The 24,659-nt window shown below is 42.7% G+C and overlaps 1 protein-coding gene across 2 annotated transcripts in view; it reads left to right on the top strand.

Annotated features, from left to right (window-relative positions):
• The window catches only part of Mta3 (metastasis associated 1 family member 3), a 90,326-nt gene that overhangs the window by 43,275 nt on the left and 22,392 nt on the right, over positions 1-24,659 (top strand). For both annotated transcript variants that reach the window (XM_055618997.1, XM_055619004.1), the window contains exons 5-8: positions 3,337-3,400; positions 5,103-5,220; positions 11,395-11,497; positions 19,939-20,038. In XM_055618997.1, the coding sequence (XP_055474972.1) occupies positions 3,337-3,400; positions 5,103-5,220; positions 11,395-11,497; positions 19,939-20,038 (385 nt within the window). The remainder of the gene's footprint in view (positions 1-3,336; positions 3,401-5,102; positions 5,221-11,394; positions 11,498-19,938; positions 20,039-24,659) is intronic.

Below are 24,659 nucleotides of genomic sequence, written 5' to 3' on the forward strand. Positions count from 1 at the left end.
CACAGAATATTAAATAGGCCTGAATAGTTTTGTTTGTCACAATGGGGCACTGCTTTTATCCAAGGGGTAAAGGTGGCAGTAGCTGCTTCCTATAGCACAGGCCCAGCAACAAAGACCTATTCCCAAATGCCAGCCGAGAAAGCTGATGCAGAATTAGCCGCTCGGTGTGTGTGTGTGTGTGTGTGTGTGTGTGTGTGTGTGTGTATGTGTTTGTGTAGGCGAAAGAGAATGCCTGCCTGTGTGTATATGTGTGGGTGTGTGATGTAAAGTTATCTACATGTATCTGTGCAGTTTACCTTCAAATCCTTCCTTTAGTTTTAACTAATTTTTTTTTTTTTTAAATCACACACTATTCATTTACCTGGTCTTGATTCAGCCTTGGTAAGTGGAATCAATCAAGAAAATTGTCTATTTCATTTAGATTTTCAAATTTTGTTGTGTATAGGCTTTTGAAGTAAAACCTAATGATTGTGTGCTCAACCATGCTCGAAGCAGCTTTATTTGTAATAGCCAGAACCTGGAAACAACCCAGATGTCCCTCAGTTGAGGAATGGATACAGAAATTGTGGTACATTTACACAATGGAATACTACTCAGCAATTAAAAACAAGGAAATCATGAAATTTGCAGGCAAATGGTAGGAACAAGAAAAGATCATGCTAGCGAGGTAACCCAGAAGCAGAAAGACACACTTGGTATATATTCACTTATAAGTGAATATTAGGCATATAATATAGGGTAAACATACTAAAATCTGTACACCTAAAGAAGCTAAGCAAGAAGGAGGACCCGGGGTAAGATGCTCAATCCTCACTCAAAAAGGCAAGTGGGACAGACATTGGAAAAGGGAGAAAACAGGAAACAGGACAGGATCCTACCACAGAGGGCCTCAGAAAGACTTAGATACCCAGCAGATGCCGAGACTCATAGCCAAACTTTGGGCAGAGTGCAGGAAATCTTATGAAAGAAGTGGGAGATAGAAAGACGTGGAAGGGATAAGAAGCTCCACAAGGAGAGCAATGGAACCAAAAAATCTGGGCACAGGAGTCTTTTCTGAGACTGATACTCCAAGGACCATTCATGGAGATAACCTAGAACACCTGCACAGATGTAGCCCATGGCAGCTCAGTGTCCAAGTGGGTTCCCTAGCAAGGGGAGCAGGGCCTGTCTCTGACATGAACTCAGTCATGTCAGAGGGGCTGGCTCTTTGATCACCTCCCCCTGAGGGGGTGGGCAGCCTTACCAGGCCACAGAGGAAGACAATGCAGCCACTATTGATGAGACCTGATAGACTAGAGTCAGATGGAAGGGGAGGAGGATCTCCCTTATCAGTGAACTGGGGGAGGGCCATGGGAGAAGAGGGAAGGTGGGTTTGGGAGGGGGTTACAGCTGGGATACAAAGTGAATAAATTATAATAAATAAAAAATTAAAAAATATTAAATAAAAAAAATCACACACATGCCCCACCTCCAAATAGTGATATTCTTGATTTCATTCTATACTCATTTTCAGGTCCTCTGCAAGTGGCTTCCACACCCTTTCCTGTTCTCTTCCTTTTCTGTTCTCTTCCTTCGTTTTTGAGGCAGGGTTTCAAAACACACAGTGGCCCAGTGTATTAGTTTCTTTTCTGTAGCTTCGATAAAATGCCAGAGCTACAGCATCTCAACAGAAGAAAGAATTTATTTGGGTTTATGGTTCCAGAGGGATAAGAATCCACTATGGCAGAGAGGCATGGCAGCAACCAGCAGGCACAGTAGCAGGAGCAGGAAGCCGAACAGGAAGCAGGAAGCTGAGAACTCAAGTCTGCAATTGCAAACAGGAAGCAGGGAGAGGGAACTGGAAGGGGAAAGAAGCTGTGATCTGAAAGCCTGCCCCCAGTGATGTTTCCAACAGCAAGGCTGTCAACCTAAGTTCCCACGAACTGGGAAACAAGTGTTCAGATACCCAAGCCTTGGGGCCATTTCCAGGGAGATCTGGAACTGACTGTGAAGCTCAGCTGGCTGTAAGCTTGTGATCCATCCTTAAGAGTCCCAAGTGCTAGAATTATAACGGTGATGCACTATTCCTAGTTCAAAGAAACAAATTTAAGGGAACTTTTGAAAAGAAAGCAAAGTAAATTAACAAAACAAAAAAGAGGGGTGGGGGAAGGTGTCCTCCCATCCCCCCAGGATCTTAGAAAACTGTCACTTAAAAGTTTTACATCGTATTATTATTATTGTTGTTGTTATTTTGAGACAGACTCACTCTGTAGCCTAGACCTTGCAGAGAGCTGTCCTCCTTTGCTGCCTGAGTGCTGGGATTAAGGGTGGGCACTGCTGTGCCCACTCAGAAAGCTGTTACTTTTCACTCACACACACGCAAATTCTAAAATGTTTTAGCATTTTTAGTTGTGGTATTTATTTTGCTTCTAGTTAGTTTTTTTTTTTTTTCTTTGACTCATACTTCACTGTAGTAATCCATGAGCAAGACAGGATGGTCTTGTTTCTGGTCTGTGTATATGATGTTTGTGGATGTGATATTTGGTGCTTATTGTGGCTTAGAGTAAAAATTTTAAGCCACTTGAGAATAATTTTGAAAGTATTCGTCATACATCCTTCTACCTTGGATAACCTTGATTTTTCTCAGAGCTAGCCTTTTAATAGATTTTCAGCCAGCCATGGTGGCATACACCTTTAATTTCAGCAGAGGTGTATCTGTATCTGTGAGTTCAAGAATAGCCAGGGCCGCATAGTGAGACCTGTCTGGAGGAGGAGGAGGAGGAGGAGAAAAAGAATTCTCATTTCTCAAGGTCCATGAGTGTGTAGCTCTTTACTTTGCCCCTTGTTCTATGGTGGTTATTTGTGTTTAAAATTGAGCTAGCTTTAAAGCAGTTCCAGTAAAGGTAAGTTGGTTATACTCTGATATGACTGTACAATATTTCCAAGTTCTCATACTGAGAGGCCTAACTCTTATTTTATCTGCTGGTTTGTATGAGGATGATCAAAGACCCCTTGTGTGCGCTTTCACCTTAATGCTTTTATAGATTGAGAGTCACACTGTTAGCCTGAAGGCTTCATTGAGTTCTTTTCTTTTGTGGTGACTAATTAGGAAGAGCCTGCAGAGTGTCAATTGTAATGATTTGCTATCTAGTAACATCGCTGGAACTGGCTGGCCTCTATAAATGCCTGTAAATGCAGCTTTATTGTACAGGTTACTGAGACCAGAGCTGGTGTGGAGAGTTTAAATATGTCCCTCCCTGCCATCTAGGTGTTCATCTACCCTTGGAGCCTGAGAGTTGCAGGCGTGCGTGATCACTGTGATGTAATGCCTGTCATGTGTTCTTGTCCTTTAAACAGGGGGAAATGCAGCGTGGCTCTGCTGAACGAGACAGAATCAGTGTTGTCATACCTTGATAAAGAGGTAATTTGTAGCCTTTCACTTTGTGTTTTCTCCCCATTACTCCACATGACATTCACACCTTGAACTCTATTTCCTTTTGTGCCGTCCTGGCAAGAGGGCATGGCCCAAGTACATTTGGCAGTCACATTGTCCTGGCTGAGTCAACAAAAGCAGTGGCTCTTTGCCACTTGCCAGTGAGAGGCTCAGGATGGAGATGGGGATGTTTATCTCTGGTTCTTGTTCCTTCTCCCTGTGGTCTTCTGAGTAAATGGCTCACACTGCAGTGGCTCTGCAGAATTCATAAGAATTGGTGGCCAGGTCACCGTGCTTATTAACTCTTGGCCACCGGAGCCTTTTTGTTTTGTTTTTAAAAGTTAATTTATTATTATTATTATATGTGCATGTGCCTGCACTCATGCTCATGTGTGTGATGGGTGGGTGGGGTGGACATAGATTCCACAGATGGAGGTCACAGGACAACTTGGAGGAGGCAGTGCTCTCTGTCTACCTTCTGATGTGGGCTGCAGGGGTCAAACACAGGTTAATAGTCTCAGACTATAAGCACCTTTACCCTCTGAGTTCTCTTGCTGGCACTACTGAGCCTCTGAAGGAACGAGTGGGATGTTTAAATGTTGGTTGGTGGTAATGATGCGTTTAGTTACGCTTGTGTCTGTCTTTATATAAATGACTGTACATTACAATTGAGAAGAAAATGACAGAATTATAATAATTATTTTGGGATTTGTATAGTGATATTAGCAAACCACATGTCAGGGGGCTACAGAGATGGCTCAGTGGCTAAGAGCACTTGGTGCTCTTGTAAAGGACGTGGGTTGAGTTGTCAGCACCCACATGGCAGCTCCCAACCATCTGCAACTCCAGTTCCAGGGGATCTGGTGCCCTTTCCTGTCCTTTGTGGGCACCAGGCGTGCATGTGGTGCACAGACAATACGTGCAGGCTGACACTGATACACATAAAATAAAAACAAACAAATCTTAAAAATAAACTACATGTGAGTTCCACGCTTATATATTTAGTCAATATGTGGGGCTTTTGTTTGCTTCTTTTGTTTTGAGTCAGGTCTCACTATGTATCCCTGACTGGCCTGGAACTCAGAGAGCCACTTGCTGTGTCTCCTGAGGACTGGGACTAAAGCTGTGCATCCTCACACCCCAGCTTCATTTTAGTTTTTGAAACAGGGTTTTGCTGTGTAGCTCAGACTGACCTCAAAAGACCCTGCTGCCTCAGCTGCCCTGCTAGCCTGCCCTGCTAGCTTGCAAAACTCCGCTTTAGAGAAGTTAATGGCTTTCTTCTATAGTAAAGCAAATTATAAAATTTTATATTTTTCTTAAGGTTATTTGTATTGGTTTTGTATAATTTTGTGCTCTTGTGCATGATGACAGTATTGCCATGTTCTCCTTAAAGAATAATTTATTCAACTGGGGGGTGGCAGTGTACACCTTTCATCCCAGCACTTGGCAGGCAGAGACAGGCACATCTCTCTGAGTTCAAGCCAGCCTGGTCTGCAGGGAGAGTTCTAGGACAGCCAGGGCTAACAGAGAAACCCTGTCTTGAAAAAAGATTAATTTATTCATTAAAGTGAAATTTTATGTACTCAGAAGTTAAATTTACATGTTTCACTATTTCGATATTGATTTGATTGCTTTACAAAAAGTAAAAGGAATTCAGCTTACTTAGGTGTTTTTTGTCTTTTTCTTCTAGGATACCTTCTTTTACTCATTGGTGTATGATCCTTCAGTGAAAACATTATTAGCAGACAAAGGTGAAATCAGAGTGGGCCCAAAGTACCAAGCCGACATTCCAGACATGCTACCAGAAGGTGTGTGTGCTTTGGGCTCAAGTCCTGGGAGAGTGGTGTCTTAAACACGATGGTTCCTGTCCTCATGGAAGAAGAAGTGTAAATGGAGAGTTTAAAAGTTTGAGCCTTCCGATTTTAGAACCATAATAAGTAACAGAGAATAATCTATTTGCCAGTTCCACTCCTTCATGATACCATGGCATGTTTGTTTGTTTGTTTTTATGGGTGTGTATGTGTGTGTGTGACTGTGTGTGTGTGTGTGTGTGCGTGTGTGTCTGTGTTTATGGTATGTTAGTGTGCATGTGTGGTGTGTGTTAGTGTATGTGTGTTGTGTTTGTGTGTTCCACACACGTGTCTGAGTGTGGAACAGGGCAGGCCAGTGGTCAGCGTTGGGTAGGGTTTTTGTCACCTTATCTTTTGAGACAGGGTCTTCCACTGGACTGTCTGGCGGGGACCAGGGGTCACCCCACCCCGACCCTCCTCCTAGAGCTGCATTACCAGCATGCACTGCTGTGCGCCGCTTCTTTTTCATATGGATGCTGGGGTTAAAAGTGAGATCCTGTGTTTTTGTGGCAAGCACTTCACCAGCTGAGCAGTCCCACGGGCTCTGCAGCTGTTTTCAAGCTTTACATTGTTAGGGTTGTGACAGGTGTGGTTGCACACGCCTGTAAGCACTTGGGAGGCAGCAACAGGCTGATCTGTTTTTGAGGTTAGCCTGGTCTACATAGTGAGTTCCAGGCCAGCCTAGCCAAGGCTACATAGACCCTGTCTCAAAAAACAACAACAAAAACAAAAAACCCAAAACTTAAAAGCTTTGTTAGTGTTGTTGAACTCCAAGTTAATGTGAAATTCCTATTAGTTCATCTTCTCCCTCTCCTTCTCTGTACCCCCCACCCCACCCCCTGGATCAGGGCCTGATATGTACCAGGCAAGTGCTCTGTAACTGAGGTATATTCCCAGCCTCTGTCTGGAGATTCACAAATGCCTTTAAGCTGTCTAGCTCGGGGAAAATGGAATCTAGTGAGCAGTTCCATTTTGGTGGGAATTTGGCTCTTCTGTTATAGTTCATATAAATGAGAGAGTTACTATTTTATAAAAAAAAAAAAAAAACAAAAAAAAACCTTTATTAGATTTATCTCTCTGTGTATATATGGACCATGTGAGTTTATGTCACATGTATGTGGGTACCTGAGGGGTCCAGAAAAAGGCAAAGGGTCCCCTCCCTGGAACTGGAGTTACAGGTCATTTTTGTGAGGGATCTGATATAGATCCTGGGAACTAACTCAGGCTTAACCACTGAGCCATCTCCACCCCAAAGTTTGATTATTAAGCAAATCTTTCTGGAAAGATGTACTTAAGATATACTTTTTTAAAATTTTTGCTTGGCTTTTTTTTTTTAAAGTCATTACTAGTTACTTTTTTTTTTTTTTTTTTTTTGGTTTTTCCAGTCAGGGTTTCTCTGTGTAGCTATGGCTGTCCTGGAACTTGATCTGTGCTCTGTGGACCAGATTGGCCTAGAGCAATGAAAATTTTTAAATGGCATTTTTCTTTAAGAGCTATAAATGTGATATTTTTAAAATAAAAGGTAAACACTAGGATTTTAAGAAAGAAGTTTATGAAATGTTTAACTGTTAAGTGGTTAAACTACGATTGACTCTAGAGTCCCAAATTAGGTAAAATCTGGCTAATGGTCTAAATTATAATCTTGGGAAATAGTTCAACCTGTCTGACTTAACTTTTATCTCTTTAAAGAAAGTATGTGGGGAGCTCAGTGATTAAGAGCCTGGCCTTTGCTGGCTGGTGGTGGCACACGCCTTTAATCCCAGCACTCAGGGAGTCAGAGGCAGGTGAATCTCTGAGTTGGAGGCCAGTCTGGTCTACAAATTAAGTTCTAGGACAGCCAGGGCTACACAGAGAAACCCTGTCTCAAAACAAACAAAACAAAACAATATATTACATTTTTATTTTGTGTATGGATGTGTGTGTCTGTGTGTGTGTGTATGTGTGTATGTGTGTGTGTACACGTGTGCCAAAGCTGTCTATGGAGGTCAGAGAACAGCTTCCATCATACAGATCCAGGGGATTCGAATTCAGGTTGTCAGGCTTGGAGGCCTGTGACTTTACCTGTGGCCATCTCACTGGCCCACCATTCCGTTTAAAAAATCATAAATGAAACGTTTGGATTCCTACTGCGGCCTCCCAGTTTCTTCTCTTTTCTACCGGGGCTCCTGGCTGGGTGCATGGATTAAAGGACCTCCTTTCTAGTTAACACTCGGAAGGGGAAGCAGCCTCAGCATTAACAGTAGCTGTATAAAGTCATGAACCTGAGCCTGGGGCGTTGTGTGGATGTAACCCAGCGTTCGGGAGGCTGAGGCAAGAAGGTTGTTAAATTCTGTCCCAAATTACATGGCAGGGCTCTGTCCTGAAAAATAAAAAGCAACAGACAGACAACAAGAACAAAGCTCAGTGCAGGCACTGCCCCGCACAAGCAGCTGTGTACAGCTTAGCACCTGGTTGCAGGGCAATGAACAGTGCAGTGCCACATTAGAGAACAGGCGTTCAGGACGCGCCTCGATTCGAGCTCACTAACCTGCTGACGGTCTGCCGTGGGGGCGTTTCTGACCAGTGGCCAGATCACCATTTTCATGGGCGTGGGAGGCAGACCTGGGATGATGTCCTGGGTAGGTGGCCCCAGCAGCTGGCCAGAACCTAGTACAGGCTTGCTTGCTTGTTTTGTGAGGGTGTCCTGGATTCTAAATGGGTGTGGTGGTCTAGGAGTCCCTTATGGCTCCCTCTCCCTTAACAAGCACTTCAGATCTGAAATGATGAGTGTGTAGCTTGTAAATGAAGGTAAAGGCTAGATGTCAGATGTTTCGGTAAATTCAAATAGATCACCTAGTGTGAGTTTTCCAGAGAAGAATATGTCTTGTGGGAAATTTTAAATTATTATTTAAATGTATTACACTATAGAGTTTTAAGAAAGAAGTTTATTCTATATATGAAATGTTAAGTGAAATGAAGTGTTAAGTGATTAAATCTAGATTGACTCTGGATTCCCAGATTAGGTAAAATTTGGCTAATAGGCCTTAATTTTAATCTTGGGAAATAGTTCAACCCATCTGACTTAACTCTTTTTTTTATCCCTTTAAAGAAAGAGTATGTGGGGGGCTCAGTGGTTAAGAGCACTAGCTACTCTTCCAGAGAACCCAGGTTCAATTCCCAGCACCGGCATGGCCGCTCACAACTATTTGAACCCCCAGTATCTGACACCCTCACACAGATATACATGCAGGCAAAACACCAATGCACATAAAAATAAGTAAATTATGAAAGGAAGGAAGGAAGAAAGGAAGGAAGGAAGGAGGGAAAAGGAAGGGAGAGAGGGAGGGAGAGAGGAAGGGAAAAAGGAAGGAAGGAAGATGATAGTGGTGGCACAGGCCTTTAATCCTGGCACTCTGGAGACAGAGGCAGGCAGATCTCTGAGTCTGAGGCCAGCCTGGTCTACAAAATGGGTTCCAGGACAGCCAGGGCTACACATAGAAACAATGTCTCAAGGGAAAATAAATAAATACATACATACATTAAAATATCTGCCTTGGATTAAAGAGTGCTGGGATTAAAGGCATGTGCCACCACCTTCAAGGAGGGGCTGTGTTTTGAGGGCTAGAGAATTTATTTGTGCATAATTTGTTATGATTGGCTCCCTGGGCGTGGTGACACATGCCTGTAATCCAGCACTCAGGGAGGTAGAGGCAGGTAGATCTCTGTGAGTTCAAGGCCAGCTTGGTCTACAAAGTAAGTCCAGGGCAATCAAGGGCCAAAGCCAAACAAACAAAAACCAAGATTGGCTCACCTGTAGTCATGAAATAGGAAAATCTTGGCAGATAGAGTAGGACCGGTGTTGGACCCTGCAGACTTCCCTCAGTGCTCAGAGAGACATGAGAGTTTAGAAGGAGAAGAGGGAATTCCAGAGGAGCCCTTCCATTCAGTGCAGTCTCCAGGAGGCTGATCTCCCATCTTCAAAGGCTGCTGCACTGCTCAGCTATGGAAGAGCCATTTGGGAGGCTTAGCTTCTAGATAAGCAACTATGCTTGTAAAAGGGAAATCACTCCTGCACCTTGGATTTGGTTTTTAATTCCATTGAAACTCTGTGCCAGAATCTCAGTGTTTAAGGGTCAGGGTTTAAGGAGATAAAGATCAACCAATCTTTGTGCTCCCCGCAAATGTCAGTGGAGCCTTCATTTTGGCAGGGTTTGAGTCTTGACAGTTTATTCATTTAGCTGCTCTGAGGACAAGTTCCCCAGATTTTGAAAGTTCTGTCAATTTTCCCCATAAACCTTGTTATTTTCTCCTCTCCCTCCCCACTCTGATGATTGAATGTGTGTCCTCACAGGTGCTAGACAAGAGTTCAGCCAATGAGCTATACCCTTAGCCCAACCATGTTGCTTACAGTGGCTAATTTTGTAGAATGTAGAAGTCGGGAACAGGAAAAAAAGTGAAGCCTGCTGCCAGTTTGGAGTCCTAGTCTCCAGGAGAGACCTCACAGTTTGTTTTGTTTTTTATGAGCAAAAGCTCACTGTGTAGCCTTGGCTAGCCTGGAACTCAGAGATCCCCCTGCTCAATGCTGGGATTAAAGGTGTGTGCCAGCCTCACACAGTTTTAACTTGCTGGAGAGATGGGAGAAGCATCAGTGATGGGCAGGGCCACACCTTGACCACACCCTTCTTTCCAGCACGTTTAATTTAACTCTAAGCAGATGTACATTGCAGATATGTACAACAATAATTCTCAAGAACAGGACAAGTTTCTCCCTTAGGGAACCTTAGGCAATGCATAAAAATTACTGTCATATTGGTGAAGGAAGTATGGTAGGTAGGTGGTGGTCTGCAGGCACACCTTAGATAAAGTCCTTTGATGCTGTCAAATGTAGGAGAATGCACAGAGTATCTAGCTTGAGAAAGCCTGCTGTAATGGCTTCTTGGGACATTGTAAGTGCTCAGTTAGTGTCAGTTACTGTTTATATGATTATAATACTTATATTTTCAAATACATTACTATATGCTATAGTATATATTTTATTTTATTTTTTGAAACAGGGTCTCATTTAGTTTAGGTTGGTCTCTTCCTACCTTCATCTTCTAACTGCTGGCAAAACCACCAAGCCTGGTTTTATGTGGTATTGGGGCTTGAACTCGGCTTTACCCGTGTTAGCAAGCATGTAATTGGCTGAGCTATGTCCCAGTCCCTGTTTCTGTACTTTTATCAAATCTTTTTGTTGTGTTGGGGATCAAACTGAGCTCAACATTGGTTTGCTGTTGCTCTATATTAGAATCCATTCAGAGTTAATGCTATTTCTTCCTAGCTTAATACTATTTGATTTGTAGATTAATAAAATAATTTATCTGCTTCCAAAATTATGTTCTTATAAATTTATACTATGAGAGAGTTGTGCAAAACTGCTATCAGAAAGACTTAAAACTTCACTGTTTATTTATTGGAATCATCTTTCCTTTTGAAGTTCTAATGATTGTATAAATATACTGCCAATGTTGTTTGTATTTCTTATTTTTACTGTCAAAAAGAATGCTATTTTTTTCTTATATTATATTTTCTTTGGAATTTCACTGAGCTTTTTATATTTATATTTATGATGCTATTCTAGTAACTTATTACTCCTTTGATTCATATCAGCCGGAGCTTTTTGAGCAATATTCCACAAAATGGTGATAAATGACATCCTTGAGTGTTTCTAATTTAAATACAACATAAAAAAACGCCAGGCAGCGGCAGCTGGTACAGCTAAGATGAATTTTATTTAGGAAGCAGTTATTTCCAGTTGTCCAGGAAGGGGCTTCCAGGATGTGTGGAATGGCCTTGGCCCTTCCACGTGGGAGTACCCTGGGTGCTAGTAAGGAATAGTCTGTGTTTCTGAAAATCTTGAAATGGTTGGAGGATTAGTGCTATGTAAGAACATTTCTGAATTTGCCTTTCTCCAACTTTATGTGATAAAAAAGGTGGAAAGTTAGGCAGTCTTGTAGATTAGTTTTGCTGTTGCCAAGATAGAGCCTCAGTGTGTTGTCCTGGGTGGCCTGGAACTCCCGGCTTTATCTGAGCATTTCTAATATGTTAGTGACCACAGTCGCCAACCATATGCTACAGGGTGAATAACAACATTCCCTTTCCTTGTCTCGGCAGGAGACTCAGATGAGAGGGAACAGTCCAAACTGGAAGTTAAAGTTTGGGATCCCAATAGTCCACTTACGGACCGACAGATTGACCAGTTTTTAGTTGTAGCCCGGTGAGTATGACGTTACCAAGTCAAGGCTTTTCACGAAAGAACTTACACTTACGTACAGTTCTTTAAAAGAAGACTTTTATTTTATGTGTGTGAATATTTACCTGCCTGTCAGTATATGCTCTCCTGTTGCTTTTGGAGACCACATGAGGGTTTCAGATCTCTTGGAACTAGAGTCATGGATAGTTATGAGTGCTGAGAACCAGTCCTGGCAGCAATCTCAGCCCCAATTTTCTTCTTTCCTTCTTTCCTTTCCTTTCCTTTCCTTTCCTTCCCTTCCCTTCCCTTCCCTTCCCTTTTCTTCCCTTCCCTTCCCTTCCCTTCCCTTCCCTTCCCTTCCCTTCCCTTCCTCTCCATACCCCTCCCTTTTTTTAAGACAGTCTTACTGTGTAGCCTGCTGTTGGCTTTGAACTTAGATAGATGCATCTGTCTCTGCTTTCTGAGTACTAGGATTAAAGTTGTATGCCACCGTGCCTGGTATATTTCCTTTCTTTATGTTCTAGCCTTCACCTGGTTAGTTGTATTCTACTTTTTCTAGTCCTGTGAGAAAACCCAATGTATAGTCACATTGTCCACTGAGTTACTGTCATTAATTTGTTATAAGTGAAAATATTTAATTAATTTAGAAAGTGAAAGCAAGAGCCGGGGCCTGTCGCCCAGTGGTAGAGTACTTGCCTAGCATGCACATCAACCGGCTCAGTCCTCAGCACTGCCAACAGCCTAAGCCAACAACAACCAAGAGGACCCACCTAACATAAATTGAAAGATCCCGGAAGGTATCTTCCGTCAGAGAGACCCCCTCCCAAGGATCAACGAGGCCATTCGGATGCAAACAGCAAGAGGCTTTTATTTTGATACTCGGGTACCCGGGGCGAAAAGTCATTCGGGAGACTTCCGCGCCCCCTAGATGGGAAGCTGGGGTTTTTATAGGGTTTTAGAGGCAGAAGCACTGGTACAGAAGCGAGAAGGCATGGTTACAGGGGGCTGATTGGTACGTTTACACGAGACCACAATTTGTGTCAAAGTTTGGCAGGGGCACCAAGATTCCAGGAACTGGGTGGTCAAAACAATTATGATGACCTTGACTAGTGCCGCCATATGTTGCTTTTCCCAGGACTCCTATCTCAGCCGGACCACCTGTCAGATATCCCATGAGGGTGGTCAGGACAAAGTTGTTTTTAACTCAACAGGGGCAGCCTGACCACAGATATCCCAAGTGGGTGACACAGCTAGGATTTCTCAGTAATTTTCCAGTTTCTCATCTGGCCTTCAGAGTTTTACAAAACAGTGCTATGTTTAACTTAGGGTGAGGCTGGGGTCTTTCAAAATAAATATCAATACTTGGTTGTTTTAAAGTGGAGGCACAGGGAGGAACTTGAACACCTGAATTCCAGATCTTTAATGAAAGAAATGTCCTTCATTATGGACATTGCCAGACTCTAAACTGGATTATTCAGGTGTCAGTAGAAAAGTGCCACTTACTCCAGGGGTGGCAGCACATACCTGTAATCCCAGTACTTGGGAGGTGAAGGAAGAAGGATTGGGAAATTGAAGCTAGCCTGTGGCAGTAGTGAGTCTGAGGCTAGCCTAGGCTACCTAAAACTGTCTCAAAACAAAACAAAAACAAAAACCAAGCACAAAATGAAGATGGGAGGAAGAAGAAGAGGAGAGCAGCTGTGTGAGACTGTGTGAGTGCTTGCTCACCTTCCTTCTTCCTGGGTTCTTTCCTGAAGCAATGATCGGGGAAGGATTTTATTTTTATTTCTTCAATTATAAAAGTAAATGAGGCTTGTGGGGAAAACTGTCATAAAAGAGAAAGTGAATGAGATAAACATACCATTGTAATGCTAGATAAATTAGAAAAAACCCTCAGTGGGCATCAGCAAGCAAATGATGAGTGAATGAATTACACTCATACAATGAGTGTAATTTTACTTCACAACTAAAATGAGAGAATTTGAACTTTGGGTAACAAAGAGATAAATTCTCAAATACTGAATGAAGGTTTATGTGTATATGCTATGTTCATTTATTTTAAAAGACCATGTAGTGTGCAAAGCACTGTTTTATTAATGGTTACATAGTGTACATTATGGATATGAGAGACTGTAACTAAATTTATAATGTTTACTGCCTCATGAATCAGCCATGGCAGAATATTAGAATCAGTTCAATCCACAATGGGCAGAAGGGTCTCTGTTATACTAGTTTTCTGTTGGAAGTAGTATTAGACCATCTTTACACATCATCGTTTATAAGGACTGTCTCCGTGCAAGGTCACACTCTGGTGGTGGCCAGACACTTAGGGTTCCCTCCCCTTACAGCTTAGTAACTGGATGAAGGCATTAGCTGCATCTTGCTGGCCAGCAGCGGGCCAGTGGCATGGGGATGCTGAAGGGTCAGCAATGAGCCATGGGCGTGGCACCGCCCCTGCGCCCAGGAAAGTCTGCTGGTGGATTGTTGGGGAGGCCTGCAGTTTACATGCTGGCTTTTTTTTTTTTCTTTCTCAAACTGCTGTGTTGTCCACGTATGTGAAACATGAACAAGGGGATCTTTTTATAAAAAATGTTTAAACACACAAACAAAACCCCCAAATACCAAATCTAAATACAAATTAAAATCAATTATTTTTAGTTTTTGGTTTTTTGAAACAGAATCTCATTTTGAAAGTAATTAATTTATCTCATTTTTAAAAAACAATCACTTTTTAAAAAATTAATCTCATTTTAAGTAATTACTTTAAAATTAATTAATTAATTTTTAAGGTAATTTACTTATCTATCAGAATCTCATTCTCTATAGCCAGACTAGCCTCAGATTTGTAGCAATCCTCCTGTCTCAGCTTCCTGGATGCCCAGCACTGTCCCAGTCACCTAACTGCAGCTGTATCCACTCCTCCCCTCACACAGTGCTGGGACTTGACCTCAGGTCCACCAGGCAAGCGCTCTGCGGTTAGACCCCAGTCCTGCTGGGGGTTGGTGCCTGTGTGGGACACTCGGCAGTGTCTGGTCCACCTGTGGGAATATAAACTGGCACAGCTGCTGTGAACAAGTGTTTGCTGTTGTCTCCCACACACCCTGTCCGATTCACTGCTAATACCTCACACAGGAGAGAAGCATCCTGGTACTGGATGTGCATGCAAACGGCTTTACCAGCAGTTTGGAACTCAGAGCCTCCCGCCTCTGACTATTGTATTGAAGCCCTGAGTCACCATGCTCAGCCATGGTCTTGTTTTGTTTTTCTAAGAGTCTGGAATGGTGGTTCATTTGTTCGTGGGAAGGAGTGTGGGAAGACTTGGCCACCTTCTGTTTCTTTGCTTTTTCTTTCTTTGTTTTGTTTTGATTTGATTTTTTTTCGAGACATGGTTTCTCTGTGTAACAATCCTAGCTGTCCTGAAACTCACTTTGTAGACCAGACTGGCATCAAACTCAAAGAGATCCACCTGCGTCTGACTCCCCGAGTACTGGGAGCTTTTGAGTTTTCTTTTGTTTTGTTGGGTTTTGCTGGTTTTTCGAGGCAGGGTTTCTCTGCCTAACCCTGGATGTCCAGGACTCCCTTTGTAGACAGCCTGGCCTCCAACTCAGAGATCTGCCTGCCTCTGCTGGGATTAAAGATGTGTGCCACCACGCTCAGCTTTGCTTTTTCTTATGTATTAGATTTTAAGTAAAATGAGGAAATGCCTCCCCACCCCCCATCATGTTTGGCAGAGTAGGCAGTGTGCTTGCTGCACCCTTGGGATTAAGGCTCCTTGCATACAGAAAGGCTCTAGACTGTTGCAAATGGAAATCAGTGCTGTGGAAGTTGCTTTTTGAAAATGATACAGTAAAAAATGTATTATTTTGAGTCTCCACAGGAAGGGTTTCTGTTGTAACATTTTATGTGAGAAGCGTTACTGGGATTTCACGGTTGGTATTTAGAACTTGTTTTGCAGTGGTAGGTAAACTCTCAGTTAATTCCCTTTTCCTGTTTTTGAGCACATCTGAATACCAAATGATGTGCCCCATGGCATTTGAGACTCCGTCTTTCCTTTCCTTCTCTATGACCACACAGATTTGTTGTTTTTTTCTTGTTGAATGATAATTATGTACATATGCTCAAATGTTGGAACAGAGCTTTTCCGGAATGCAGGTTTGGTTTGTTTGAATTTGGCAAGTACGTTTACGTGATGAGCTGTCTTGGGGATGGGTCCCAAGACTAAACATGAAATTCTTTTATGTTTCATATGTATCTTACAGAGCCTGAAAGGAATTCATATAATATCTTTTTGTTGTTGTTTTTGTTTTGAGATAGGGTCTCACTGTGTAGCCTTGGCTGGCCTGGAACTGTGTAGACCAGGCTGTCTAATAACTCTTGGAGATCCTTCTGCCTCAGCCTCCTGAGCTCTGGGATTAAGGGGATGTGCCACCACACTACCCTTTGTGCAAATGATTTTGTGCCTGAAACAATGTTTTTATTACAGTGTGGTATTGAAACTCAACATTTGAAACTTTCAAAATTTTTAAAAATTTTACTTTAGGATTACTCAGTCTGTATTAAATCTTAAAAGAGAAAAATGCTTTTCAATTGATACTTAATTCTAAAACATCCAACAGCTTTTTCTCCCCTTTCTTGTACGGTTTATTATTTACTACCTAAAAGTGCAGTCCTCCTTTATGGTCTTGTAAGACCTGGGGTCTCACAGCTCAGGAGTTTAAGATTGCACCCTTTCCAGAAACTCCCCCAGACCAAGACTCGTTGCAAAAGCAAGAGGTTTATTAACCATTGCGCAATGGAGTCACCCCTGCCGGTCACAAAGAGTGGCACTGGGAGACAAAGGCCTTTAGGTTTTTAAAAGAAAAATTGTGGGAGATTTGAAGTTTCAGTCGTGGCAATTTAGGATTGGATGAGGAAGCTATAAAGTAAGATAATTGGTTAGTCTTAGGTGCTCAAGCTTGGCCAGTCCTGCCAAGTGTGGATGCAGCTGCAATTGAAGGTGGGGGTGGTTAGCTCATCCTTGAAGATTAGGGGCTGTGGACTTTTGGCTGGAGGTCAAAAGCTACTCAGAAGTCTAGGTTCGTTGCTAAGAAACGCTATCTCAAAGACAAGGGTCTGGTCCTTCTTTTTGCTGAGTGAAAGTCATTGCTTGCTTGCCTTTTTTTATATCTGTCCTCACAGATAGGGTCACATTCCTCCATTCTCTGGAAAGGTACTAAGAGGCTTTAGCTTAACCTGGACCTAAAACTCAAAACTATAGGCTTTAGAAGACATATAGGTTACAAAGTTAGCCTAACCCTTTCAGTCTCTGCTTTGGTTCCTGCTTCCAGTCATAACGTAAGACAGGGCTGGGAGTTAGAGCTCACGCTGCTAAAGCCTGAAGGTCTAAATTCAGCCCTGGGGCCTGTGAGGAAAGCTGAGTGTGTGCTTGTGAGCCCAGTGCTGGGAGGTCCTGGTGTTCCCTGGCTTGCCTTCCTAGACATAAGTCCTTAGGTTGTAGAATGAGCAACTGTCTCAAAAAATAAGGGGGACAGCCCCTACCACTAACACTGGAGCTGACCTCTGCCTTCTGCATGTGTGAACATACACATGCATATGGCTTTGCCTCTTCCACAACACACACACACACACACACACACACACACACACACACACGACACCCTACTTAAACATAAATTATAAAAAGAAAAATAAGGCCATCCTGCCAAAAGCAATCTACAGATTCAATGCAGTTCCCATCAAAATACCAACACAATTCTTTACAGAACTTGAAAGAGCAATTCTCAATTTCATATGGAAAAACAAAAAACCCAGAATTGCTAAAATAATCCTGTACAACAACAGATCATCTGGAGGTATCTCCATCCCTGATCTCAAGCTGTAGTACAGAGCACTAGTAATAAAAGTGCATGGTATTGGCATAGATATAGAATGGTGGATCAATGGAATTGAATAAAAGACCCAGAAGTAAACCCATACACCTACAGATACTTGATTTTCGACAAAGAAGACAAACAATACAACGGAAAAAAGACAGAATCTTCAACAAATGTTGCTGGTCTAAACTGGATGTCTACATATAGAAAAATGCAAATAGATCCCTATTTATCACCCTGCACAAAACTAAAGTCCAAGTGGATCAAAGACCTCAACATAATACTAGACATACTAAATCTGTTAGAAGAAAAAGTGGGGAAGAGCCTTGATTTCTTTGGCACAGGAGACAACTTCCTGAACAGAACACCAACAGCACAGGCTCTAAGATCAACAATCAATAAATGAGACCTCATGAAACTGAAAAGCTTAGGTGAAGCAAAGGACACTGTCATCAGAACAAAACAACCACCTACAGACTGAGAAAGGATCTTCACCAACCCTATATCTGACAGAGGGCTAAATATATATATATAAAAAAAATCAAGAAGTTAAAAAGCAACAAATCATGTAATCTAATTAAAAAATGGGGTATAGAGTTAAACAGAATTCTCAATAGAGGAATGTAGAATGACAGAGAAACACTTAAAGAAATTAAAGAAATGCTCAACGTCCTTAGTCATCAGGGAAATGCAAATCAAAATGACCCTGAGATTTTACCTTACAACCGTCAGAATGGCTAAGATCAAAAACTCAAGTAACAACATATGCTAGAGGAGATGTGGAGAAAGGGGAACCCTCCTCTGTTGCTGGTAGGAATGTAAACTTGTACAAATTCTTTGGAAATCAATCTGGCACTTTCTCAGACAATTACGAATAGTGCTACCTCAAGATCCAGCTATACCACTCCTAGACATATATCCAAAATATGATCAAGTATAAATAACAATAACAAATGTGATCAAGTATATAACATTGCTCAACAATGTTCATAGCACCTTTATTTATAATAGCCAGAATCTGGAAACAAACCAGATGTCCCTTAACAGAGGCATGGATACAGAAATTGTGGTACATTTACACATAGGGATACTACTCAGCAATTAAAAACAAGGAAATCATGAAATTTGCAGGCAAATGATGGGAACTAGAAATCATCCTGAGTGAGGTATCCCAGAAGCAGAAAGACACACATGGTATATACTCATTTATAAGTGGATATTAGACATATAGGATAAACATACTAAAATCTGCACACCTAAAGAAGCTAAGCAAGAAGGAGGACCCTGGGCAAGATGATCAATCCTCACCCAGAAAGGCAAATGGGATGGACATCGGAAGAGGGAGAAAACAGGAAACAGGACAGGCAGGAGCCTACCACAGAGGGCCTCTGAAAGACTCTACCCAGCAAGGTATCAAAGCAGATGCTGAGATTCAACCAGACTTTGGGCAGAGTACAGGGAGGGACTCTTATGGAAGAAGGGGGAGATAGAAAGACCTGGAAGGGACAGGAGCTCCACAAGGAGAACAACAGAACCAAAAAATCTGGGCACAGAAGTCTTCTCTGAGACAGATACTCCAACCAAGGACCATTCATGGAGATAACCTAGAACCCCTGCACAGATGTAGCCCATGGCAGCTCAGTGTCCAAGAGGGCTCCCTAGTAATGGGAACAGGGACTGTCTCTGACATGAACTCAGTGGCTGGCTCTTTGATCACCTCCCCATGATGGGGGAGCACCCTTACCAGGCCACAGAGGAAGACAATGCAGCCAATTCTGATGAGAACTGATAGACTAGGATCGGAGGGACGGGGAGGAGGACCTCCCCTATCAGTGGACTTGGAGAGGGTCATAGGAGGAGATGAGAGAGAGAAGGTGGGATTGGGAGGGGACAAGGGAAGGGGCTACAGCTGGGATACAAAGCGAATAAACTGTAATCAATCAATCAATAAATTAAAAAAAAAAGAAAAATAAAGTAACATGTGGTGTCCTGGTTAGTTTTCTTTGACAAATTGAAAAGGCTGGGGTCATCTGAGAAGGGGGAACCTCAGTTGAGAAAACACAGCTCTCAGATTGGCCTGTAGGTAAGTCTAAGGGGTATTTTCTTGATTACTGATTGATATCGGAAGCTGTAAGCAGCATACCCCAGGCTGGTGGTCCTGGGGCATAAGAACAAACAAGCTGAGTGACCGAGGCAAGCACACCAGCAGCACTCTTCCAAGGCCTCTGCTTCAGCTTCTGCTCCAGGTTCCTGCCTCGGCTTCCCTAAGTGATGGACTGTGACTTGGGACATGCAAGCAGATAAACATTTCTCTCCCCAAGTTGCTTTTGTTCATGGTGTTTATCCCAGCCCTAGAAAGCAAACCGGGACAGAGGGGCTGGAGAGATGTCTCTGTGGTTAGAGTACTTGCTGCTCCTGCAGGGCAGTTCCAAGGGATCTGACATGGCTCTCTGACCTCCTCCTGCAGCAGGCGTGCATGAGGTGCTCTTACATGTGTGTAGGCAAAATATTCATACCGTAACATAAATAAGTAAGACAATCTTTTATTAAAGGAGTAGCAGGTTTACTGTTCTCATCTGTGTTTGGCTTTCTCAGTGCTGTCGGGACGTTTGCCCGAGCCCTGGATTGCAGCAGCTCCGTGAGGCAGCCCAGCTTGCATATGAGCGCCGCCGCAGCCTCCCGAGACATCACCTTGGTAAGATGCCTTTTGCAACTTGGGGTTATTCTTTTGCTGCTTGGTTAATTGTAAACCATTATAACGGTTCTGGAGACTCGGGGATTCTTGGCTGTTAGCCCTTGACTACTGAGTTGACTCAGGGTAGCCAGCTGGTTAACTGGGCTTCTGGGTCACCTCTTGTTTGTGAGACAAGACAAGTAAGCAGTGTTCAGGAACAGGTATAGAGCAGGGCACAGAAGTTGTGCGGGAGACACACCTCACCATTCTGGCACGCTGTTTCTTCTAGCATTGTGCTTTTCCCTGTTCATCTACGTGGCTATAGATCACTTAGAGCATTTTGTACTTTTTTATACATAGGGTCCACTGTTATCACTACTGGGACTATTGCTGTGGTAAGCATGTATCAAGTCCTGGGTGAATTTTTAATAATTTTTAGTGCACAAAAAAGATAATGGGTTTATTATGACATTTTCCTACTTACTATATTTGCTCATTTTCAGGCATTTCACACATACTCCCATCCCCCTTCTTTTTTAAAAACATATTTGAGACAGGGACTCAAGTAGCCAAGGCTGGCCTTGAGCTTATTTTGTAGATGAAGGTGACCTCGAAACTCTGATCCTCCTGCTTCTGTCCTCAGTTCTGGGATTACTTGGTGTGGGTCTTATTGTTGTTTTATTTAACTTTTTATTGTGTGTGTGAGTGCACAGTGCACGTGAATGTAGGAACATGTCATGGTTTGGGTAGACAGAGAACAACTTTATAAGCTTGATTCTCTCCCTCCACCTTTACGTGGGTTCTGGGAATTGAACTCGGGTTGTCAGGCTTTAGCAGCAAGCGCCTCTACCCACTAAACCATCTCTCCTGCCCCTGTTGTTGTTGAGGCAAGGTCTCGCTCTGAAACCCAGCCTGATCTGCAGCTGCTGATCTGTGCCTGGTTCACATTATTCATGTTCTAGTCCACCCATAAACATTTTCTTTAGCTGTTACTCATAAGTTTGCATTTTAAATTCCACAGCACTCTTTGTGAACGCATGTCCAGTTATTCTCTGCTACAGCTGGTATTGATTGGAGTGCCGACTCCCAGGGCACTGCTCCTTTAGCATGTGGCCGGCCACATGTTGCAAGAATCACCCTGGATACCAGGGTGGAGATTTCTAACCCACGTGCCTCCTCAGTGTGATCTGCAGTTGTCTTTCTTCGTCTCTTCTGGGGTTTGGAGGCATCTGGCCTTGCTGTCACTCTGCTCCCATGCTTCCCTGATCTGTGGAGCACAAGCTGTGCTTTCTTGTCGGCCTGGCTGGGTGATGATGGTGGAGGTGATGGGATTGACCGAGCTGGGCATGCCTCCTATCGCTGACCGATGCCAGCCAACAAATGCTTTTCCTTACCATCTTAAGAACTCAGGGAACTACCCCCTCATGCTGTATGCTCTTGCTTTGTATAGGTGGAGTGTTTTCTCTAACCGGTCCTTTGCTGTTCAACACCATTCTCAGGAAACTGTGTTTCTCAGATAAAACCGGATATGCACTTCTATTACACTCTAGCGAGTTCTTTCTGCCCTGCCCAAGATTCAGAGTGGGAAAGCCAGTCCCTGACCAGCACTGAGTCGTGTGTCAGTTGGTGGGTGGGGCTGATTCGCCTGGTGGTGGTCTGCAAGGTGCAGAGCCTGGGAGCCACAGTGGCTCTTTGCATCCCACTCTAGTGAACACAGCAAGGGGATGTGTTCAGGAAGACGGCAGTTTAGTGGCATGTCTTGTCTCTGAAGGCTCTGCTATAGAATGTATAATATATAATATATAGTATGTGTTATAGCGTATCACAAAGTATATGTGCTTTGCCCCTTGAGCTGAAGTCTTGCCACGTTGCCCAGGGTAACCTGAAACTCTTGTGCTCAAGACAGCCATCCTGTCTCAGCCTCCAGAGTCAAGATGTCAGGTGTCAGCCACAACACCTGGCTGAGGACTATTTATAAAAGAAGCATTTTAAAGAGACCTATCGTCTATATCTGGGTACTCACTAAAAGAACTACTTTTATTTATTACTGTGTGTATGACTTGTGTGGAAGTCAGGTGACTCCTAATCCTTCTACCTCCACCCGTAGGTGCTATTTGCCACTGTGAAATAGGCTTTATACTTACTATTTGCTTCTAAGAAGGTGCCTTCTGACTCCCCGGTGTCCCCATCCCTTTTTGGTTGTCTGTTTGGAGGTTATTTTTATATCATATGACATTATTTTCAAAATTATAGTAATCAATAATTTAAGATGAATAAATATTTATTTTTTGTGTGTAACTGTATGTATATGCAGATGCCAGGGGAGAACATCAAATGTTCTGCTTTCTTTCTGTCTGCCTTACTCCTTTGAGACAGACTCTATCTGATCCTGGATCTTAGCTGGTAGCCAGTAAGCTTCAGGGATCTTCCTGTCCACTCGCCACAGTGCTGGGATTACCAGTGTGCATAAGTAGCTTTTTAAAAGTCCAGGTGCTTGCACAGCAAGAGTCAGGGCCACCTCCCCGGCTGTGTGTGTTTGCCAGTGTGTGCACACTTGTGCATGTCAGATGAAAACAGGGAGAGTTAACTCGGGTTGTCAGGCTTGGTGACAAATGTCTTTACCCACTGATCACTGTGCTGGCCCCAAAGACTGCCTTCTTTCTTTTAACATTTGTTTTTTCAGAAAGGTTTTAAGTATCCTAGCCCGGCCTTGACCTTCCTGTGTGTTGATCCTCCTGCCTCTCCACCCTGAGCACTGGGACCAGGGTGTGTGTCACTGTGGCAGGTGTTATTCAGTGCTGGCTGTTGGACCCAGGGCTTTTGAGTTAGATAAAGCATTTTACCAGCCGAGCCTCTTTAGCCAGTACTTCACTTTTTTTCTAGAACCTCAGAAGATCAGCGATTTGAATATGGGGAGAATATAGTAGCAAATTTTAAATACTCTAGACTTTTTGAAAGAGGTTTGGATTTAGAGACGTGAGCTGATAACAGCTTCTGCTGATAATACCTTTGTAAAACCATGTCTTTGTATTTGGGAATCTAGAACAGTACAAAGGCGCCCTGTGTTCCCGTCAGGTTGACTCCACAGTCATTGCCTTATACCTCATCTGCTTTGTGGTTTTGCTCTCTTTGGTCAGGAGACCAAAGGACGAACTTAGAACAAGTGAATGGAAGGATCTAACTGGCTCTATCTACGTTCCTAGCATCTGACATTTTATTCCTGTGACCTCACAGAAACTGGGTCCTGACATTTGTGGGTATGAGACTCCTATTGAGTTTGATCACTTGGCTTTAGCGGAAGGGTCTCCATTCTGACTGGTCTAGTTTGCAGGGACCTACTGCAGGCAGTACTCAGGCCAGAATGAGCAAGGGCCACCTATCAATTTTAACTACATATGAGTTATTTAAATGGCCACTTGTCAGTTTTTAACTACATGAGTGTTATTTCCAAACAGCGTGAGAGTAACTTTCAGAATACTATTTCTTTATTACTAAGTATTTGTTCCCTAAATAATAATTTTCTCCTGCACTAACATAGAATAATGTGGCAGTGTTACAATAGTTTAATGAAGGGGCTTTATTCCAGCTGACCAGCTGATGCAGTAATGTCCATCAGGAAAGAAGTAGCAGCTCTTTTCTGGCCCTAAATCTTGCTAATCGTTTATGACATTTGTCATTTGTATGGTATCCTTTAGTACTATACTGGTGCTCAGTCTCTCTTTGTGGTTGTGGTTGTGGTATTTTACACACACACACACACACACACACACACACACACACACACACACACAGTTTTCCTTGATAGCTTTGCTGTACACCTTTTTATTCATAAAAATGAGATTTTATTGTATGTTTTCTACTAAATTTTCTTCTTTAATTTTTTTGTTTTATTTTAATTTTTATATGCATTGGTTTTTCGCTTGCATGTATGTCTGTGTAAGGGTGTCAAGTCTTGGAGTTATGTGTGAGTCATGGAGCTGACCTGTGAATACTGGGAACTGAACCCAGGTCCTCTAGAAGAGCAGTCAGTGCTCTTAACCACTGAGCCGTCTCTCCAGCCCTTAATTCTCTTCTTTATTTTCTACTTTTAGATTTAGTTTGATACTCCTTTCCATGATTTTTTTTGAGACAGGCTCTTGCTGTGGAGCTAGGTTGGCCTTGAACTTGCAGTCCTTTTGCCTCGGCCACCCAAGGGCTGTGTCTCACTGCGCCTGGTATTTTCTTAAAGGTCACTTTTAGCCAATTCTTATTTTTCTTTATACATTTTAGATTGTGAATGTTCCTCTACTGACTTGGCTTTAACTAGAGTATTTTGATTTATAGTATTTTCCTTATTATGTACTTCTAATTATTTTCTAATTTTATAACTTTTTTTATTTGAAGTATTAGTTTATATTTAAATTTAATTTATATATTTATTTATTCCAATTTATTCACTTTGTATCCCCCCTCCCAGTCCAACTGATGAAGTATTAGTTTACTTTTGATAAGATAAACTTTGTAGCTAGATGGTAGTGGTGCCATCTAGCCATTTAATCCCAGCACTTGGGAGACAGAGGTCGATCTCTGTGAATTTGAGTCTAGCCTTGTCTACCGAGGGAGTTCCAGGACAGCCAAGGATACACAAAGAAACCCTGTCTCA

The sequence above is a fragment of the Psammomys obesus genome, unplaced genomic scaffold, assembly GCF_907164565.1.
Source record: "Psammomys obesus unplaced genomic scaffold, mPsaObe1.curated_primary_1811, whole genome shotgun sequence".
NCBI lineage: Eukaryota > Metazoa > Chordata > Mammalia > Rodentia > Muridae > Psammomys > Psammomys obesus.